The 5,927-nt window shown below is 53.8% G+C and overlaps 3 protein-coding genes across 3 annotated transcripts; 2 read left to right on the plus strand and 1 right to left on the minus strand.

Annotated features, from left to right (window-relative positions):
* Positions 1–596: 596 nt before the first annotated feature.
* Positions 597–1,050, plus strand: ENH_00003820 (OTU-like cysteine protease domain-containing protein, putative; the record flags this gene model as incomplete). The annotated part of the gene is made up of 2 exons (XM_013578360.1): positions 597–656; positions 769–1,050. 2 exons carry the CDS (start codon positions 597–599, stop codon positions 1,048–1,050), a joined length of 342 nt encoding a protein of 113 aa, XP_013433814.1.
* A 205-nt stretch (positions 1,051–1,255) lies between these two features.
* Positions 1,256–1,702, minus strand: ENH_00003830 (hypothetical protein; the record flags this gene model as incomplete). The annotated part of the gene is made up of 1 exon (XM_013578361.1): positions 1,256–1,702. One exon carries the CDS (start codon positions 1,700–1,702, stop codon positions 1,256–1,258), a length of 447 nt encoding a protein of 148 aa, XP_013433815.1.
* A 2,400-nt stretch (positions 1,703–4,102) lies between these two features.
* Positions 4,103–5,835, plus strand: ENH_00003840 (hypothetical protein; the record flags this gene model as incomplete). Its single annotated transcript, XM_013578362.1, has 3 exons — positions 4,103–4,351; positions 4,550–5,509; positions 5,719–5,835. Coding segments are annotated over 3 exons (1,326 nt in total), but the record flags the coding sequence as incomplete, so codon positions are not given.
* Between the last annotated feature and the right edge of the window lie 92 nt (positions 5,836–5,927).

Consider the following 5,927-nt stretch of genomic DNA (forward strand, 5'->3'; position numbering starts at 1 on the left):
ACCCTAGGCCCTAAGCTGTAGGGAGTTGAAACTGAACCCTCGGCACAAGCCGTGTCCATTTATTTACTCAGGACATTTGCCCATGAAAGGGTTTTGTGTAAAGATTTAGGGTTTAGGGTTTAGGGTTTAGGGTTTAGGGTTTAGGGTTTAGCGGGCTGGCGTGGGGCCCCCCGTGGACCTCCGTCGGCTGAGAGTCACCGTGAGAATTTAGGGTTTAGGGTTTAGGGTTTAGTTTAGGGTTTGGCATTTAGGGTTTTGTTGACGTTTCATTTTTGTTTTTTATATGTTTTTCTGTGATTTTGTGACCGTCGGCGTCACCCGTAAACCCTAAACCCTAAACCCTAAACCCTAAACCCTAAACACTAAACCCTAAACGCTGACGGTCCTGCCAACTGCCTGAGCCGCTGCCTCTATCTCTTCTTAAGTTTCTCCCTTTTAGGGTTTAGCGTCTCTTTTCGAGGGTTTAGGGTTTAGGGTTTTCGCGGCCTTCCTCCCCGCGAAGCCTCCGGGCTGCTGTCTGCAGCCAACCCTAAACCCTAAACCCTAAACCCTAAACCCTAAACCCTAAACCCTAAAGCGGGCTCTCTACCTCTATAATGGAAGGGTCTTTGCCGAGCCGCGGGAAGCTGCTGCAGCAGCACAAGGCGGAGCTGCGCGTGCGTGGAAACCCCAAACCCTAAACCCTAAACCCTAAACCCTGCTGTGCCTGCGGCTGTCTAGGGCTTAGGGTTTAGGGTTTAGGGTTTAGGGTTTAGGGTTTGCGCGCAGGTGCTGCGGACGGAGGCGAAGAGGGTTTGCGCCAAAGCCAAATCCAAAGAAGAAAGAGCAGCAGCAGAAGCAAAATATTCGCTGCTGGAGCAGCAGCTGCTGCAGCAGCAGCACCAGCAGCTGCAGCAGCTAGCAGAAGCAGCAGCAGCAGACTCAGATGTAGAGTCGAACAAGGCGGAGGCGCTGCAAGCTGCTGCTGATGCTGCTGCTGCTGCAGCAGCAGCAGCAGCAGCGCCTAACCCTAGCTCCCCCCCAAACACCCCAATAGCAGGTGAACTCTAAACCCTAAACCCTAAACCCTAAACCCCAAACCCTAAACCCTAACCCTAGCCCGCGAGACCTAGCCCAAAACACTTGGTGCCCGCATGCTGCTGCGTGCCCCGCGCATCGAGCGAAAGGCGAGGGGCTCAGGGCCAGGGTTTAGGGTTTAGGGTTTAGGGTTTAGGGTTTAGGGTTTAGGGTTTAGGGTTTGGGGGCGCGCAGGGCCCTAGCGCACCAGCTGGAGACAAACCCTAGCGACGAAAGGGTTTGGAACCCTCAAAGTCTCCGCAGCGAAATTTCGGAGGTTTTGAAAAAAAAGAAAACCCTTTTTCAGGACTTTCTCGATGAAGACCTCAAGCAAGACGAAGGTCTGCTGCTGCTGCTGCTGCTGCTGCTGCTGCTGCTGCTGCTGCTGCTGCTGCTGCTGCTGTTGCTGCTGTTGCTGCTGTTGCTGCTGCGGTTGCTGGTGCTGCGCCTGTCGCTGCTGCTGCTGCTCCTGCGGCTGCTGCTGCGGTTGCTGGTGCTGCGCCTGGCACTGCTGCGGGCTCTGCTGCTGCTGCTGCTGCTGTTGCTGCTGTTGCTGCTGCTGCTGCTGCTTCTGCTGCTGCTGCTGCTGCTGCTTGATACTGTTTGCTTCTTCCTCTGGTGTGTTTACGCGCAGCATATGAAGCATTCTGCGAAAACATTAAAAACAGCCAAGACTGGGGGTGCGACTTTAAGGTTTAGGGTTTAGTGTTTAGGGTTTAGGGTTTAGGGTTTAGGGTTCTGTTGCCAGGGTCCAAGGGAGGGAGTGGTTTCTAAAAGTCCATTTTGTTGCATTTAGTGCAGGATACTATTAAAGGAAAAACGAATCCAGAGGTATAATGCAAAGTGTAGGGTTTAGGGTTTAGGGTTTAGGGTTTAGGGTTTAGGGTTTGGAGTTCGGGGTGATTCAGAGGAGAGATTGAGCTTCATGCTGCTACGAAGCTGCTGCGTCGCCCTATAAAGGTTTTCTCTTGGTCAGACTCTGTCAAGGTGTTGACTTACGTGAGCCGAGCCCCTAAACCCTAAACCCTAAACCCTAAACCCTAAACCCTAGCAAGAGCAGCAAGGGCTGTCTTCGAAACCTACGCAGCAGCAAAGCCTTTGTCTCCCTCCCAGGGCCCCACAGACCCTAGAGCGCTGCATTTGGCAGGTCTTTGAAGATGCCGGCAGCTAGGGTTCAGGGTTTAGGGTTTAGGGTTTAGGGTTTAGGGTTTAGGGTCTGTGCTGCAGGGGGAAGAGTTCGCGGAGGCCCCGCCGCTGCGGCTTGTCTTCCACCGCTACCTTTTGGCTTCGGGGCCTCACTACAACTCCGTGCTGCAGCAAGACCCCACAAGCGACACTGCCAGCTAGCAGCAGCAGCAGCAGCAGCAGCAGCAGCAGCAGCGGGAGCAGCAGAAGCAGCGGCAGCACCAGCGGCAACAGTAGCAGCAGCAGCGGAGACGCCAACAGGAGCAGCGGCAGGAGCAGGGGCAGTACGTGCAGCAACTGGGGCAGCAGCAGCAGCAGCAGCAACAGCGACAGCAGCAGCAGCAAAAGCAGCAGCAGCAGCAGCAGCAGCAGCAGTAGCAGCGGGCTGCGAAACATCAAATGTGGTTTCTTGATTAGTGTCAGCCTGTGCTCAATTTGAGGTGTATGTACACCCGGTGTCGCCTCAACTTCAAAAGGGCCCTGGCCGAAATCTGACTCTTCTTAAGGCCTTTTGCAGTCGAGGGTTTAGGGTTTAGGGTTTAGGGTTTAGGGTTTAGGGTTTAGGGTTTAGGGTTTGGGGTCTAGAGCTAGTGTGCGAGAGTTAAGCAACGCGTTGACAACGGCAACTCAGCACGAGGTGACCTCGGGTCCTTATGAGCCAACCTGCAAACCCTAAACCCTAAACCCTAAACCCTAAACCCTCGATCGAAAACCCCGGATCAGCTGGAGCCTCGAAAACGCCAGAGAGTCTGGAGGAGCTGAAGAGTTCTTGTTGAATTTCTGAAATAATTATTTCCAAATTAATTTCGAAAAGTTGATTTATAATTTCCTCTTTATTTTTATTTTTAAAATAATGAATTATAAATTAATTTTGAAAAGCTGAATTGTAATTTCTTCACCTTATTATTCAAAGCAGCAGCTTGGCAGGACCACTCGGCGAGTTTGTGGGTTTTTTCGCGGAAATAAGAATTTATTTTGAATTAAAATGAAAAATAAAACCCAATTTATGAATTAAAATGAATTATTAATAATTATAGTTCGAAAAAACTCAATTAGTTCAAACAATTAATAAACCGGAAAGTGGACTGGCGGGGAATTGAACCCCGGACCTTTTGCATGCGAAGCAAACGTGATACCCCTACACCACCAGCCCGTGGAAGCTGCTGCTGCAGCGGCGGAGTTTCGACAATTTTGCGGAATTTTGAAACAAATTAGGGAATTAAATGAATTAATTACTTTATTTTATTCTTTTTTTAATTAAAAAACTCATTTAATTCATTTTGCTGCTGCAGCAGCTCCCAAATCCGCTGCGCCAGAGCCGGGGGGTCCAGCCGCAGGCGGTGTCGGCCTGTGGTCTGACCGCCTTCGAGGCGCAGCCAACGCAGAAACCCTAAACCCTAAACCCTTTTTTAGGGTTTAGTCCTTTCCTCGCTCTTCCTGCCGGCCTGGCGCCTAGCTAGAGGACCAGCCCTCCGCCGCTCGCTGCAGAATCCAGACCCTTTTTTGTTTTCCCTTCGAAATGGGATTTACCTCTCAACCCCCAAGTCATTGACTCTAAACCCTAAACCCTAAACCCTAAACCCTAAACCCCATCTCCGTGAGCCACTTAGGCTCATCGCTTCATTCAACTGCTGGCTGCATCGAGACTCAAAACCAGACCGCCGATGAGGCGCTCAAATGGCAGGCTGCCGCAAGCCTTAAACCCTAAACCCTAAACCCTAAACCCTAAACCCTAAACCCTAGACCCTGCCCGAGCAGCAGCTAGCCGGGTGGCCACGAAGGCCCTGCAGCTCTAATGAGCCCATCCACCCTCTGCAGGGGCCCCCATGGGAACACCCTAGGGGGGCCCCCTGGGGGCCCCATGGGGGGGGCCCCAGGGGGCCCCCTTGGGGGGCCCCCCCGGGTGCACCCCCGGGGGCCCCCTAGGGGGCCCCCAGGGGTCTACTGGCGGGGCCCTCGGGGGCCCCTGAGGGTTTACGCGGCCAGTTTGCTGCTTGTTGCTGCTGTTTGCTGCTGCGCTGCTGCTGCTGAGAAAGAAAAAGGTGTAAACCCTAATTTAGAGAAAAGCGGAGACAAACCACAAGAAGGAGCTGCGGCAGATATTGTTACGGTGAGCCAAACCCTAAACCCTAAACCCTAAACCCTAAACCCTGAACACCAAGGTGCAGACCATGCGCATAAATAAATATTGGATTCTTAATTGGAGGGTCAAGAGGCCTTCATCTCGATGCTTCCTCGGCTTTAGGGTTTGAGGTTTAGGGTTTAGGGTTTAGGGTTTAGGGTTTGGGGTTTAGGGTTTGTGGCTCAGGTCTCGGTGTATATTCCTGAATTTATTCCTGGCAGCGTAGAGGGGCCCCCCTTGGGGGCCCCCAGTACCCTTTTTAGTCCCTCTAAATGGGGGCCCCCCTCTCGTCTGCTGCAGCTGCAGGTTTCAGCAGCAACTCCATCTAAGGAGCTGCTGCTGCTGCTGCTGCTGCAGCACACGACCTCTTCTGACCCGCTGCTGCAGCAGCTGCGTCAGCTGCAGCAGCGGCAGCCACAGCTGCTGCACCTGCTGCAGCTGACGCAGCAGCAGCAGCAGCAGCAGCAGCCGCAGCAGCAGCAGCAGCAGCAGCAGCTGATGGAGGAGGAGCAAATTGCCCTTTTAGAAACCCTAGAAGAAGATGCAGCATTTAGGGCGCTGCAGCGGCAGCTGCGGAAGCAGCTGCTGCTGAGCAGCAGCAGCAGCAGCAGCAGCAGCAGCGGGGACCCGCAAGTGGCGCGGCGGCGGGCAGTGTCTGCTGCTGCTGCTGCGCTGCGTGCTGCTGCAGTGCCCCAGCTGCACGCTGCTGCTCTTTTGTCCCGCTTCTCATTTGCTGCTGCTGCTGCAGCAGCAGCAGCAGCAGACAAGGAAGCTGCTGCTTCGAAGGAAGGCCGTGTGGGGAGAGATTCAAGTGTACATACAGTCCCGTCGCTGAGGCGGTTCACGCGGCGCAGCAGCAGCAGCAGCAGCAGCAGCGCAGCAGCAGCAGCAGCAGCAGCAGCAGCAACGGCGAAGAACAAAGCGCGGCGGCTGGCGCGGATCAGCTGGGGAGGCGAAGCTGCGCGGCAGCAAAAGAAAGAAACAAATAAAGAAGAAGAAGAAATAAAAGAAAATGATTTCGAAAAAGACTTTTCCAAAACCCTAATTCAAAAGTGCTTCCTAAACCCTAGCCACGAGAGCTGCAGCGCCAGGGAGCTCGCTCCAAACCCTCTCCAGCTGGTCCTCGCCCACAGAGAGCCCTCAAACGTAAACCCTAAACCCTAAACCCTAAACCCTAAACCCTAAACCCTAAACCCCAGGGCCGAAACCCGGAACCCTTGCGGGAAGACAAGTTGGTGCAGCCAGCCCTTTGCGGACACTTTCTAGTCACTTGGCACAGGCCGCCGCACTGCCCCAGCATCTAGGGTTTAGGGTTTAGGGTTTAGGGTTTAGGGTTTAGGGTTTAGGGTTTGCAGAGGGACATGCTGGGAGACGCGCTGCGCGAGTGGCAAGACCGCGTTGCTGCGGAGCTTCTTCTTTCTTTTCAATTCGATGAAAGAGACACATTTGATCTTTCGGGAAATTCCGTTAACGTAAGTGTTGCTGCTGCTGCTGCTGCTGCTGCTGCTGCTGCTGCTGCTGCTGCTGCTGCTGCTGCTGCTGCTGCTGCTGCTGCTGCTGCTGC

Source organism: Eimeria necatrix, genomic scaffold (assembly GCF_000499385.1).
Source record: "Eimeria necatrix Houghton genomic scaffold, Enh_scaff1108, whole genome shotgun sequence".
Lineage (NCBI taxonomy): Eukaryota > Apicomplexa > Conoidasida > Eucoccidiorida > Eimeriidae > Eimeria > Eimeria necatrix.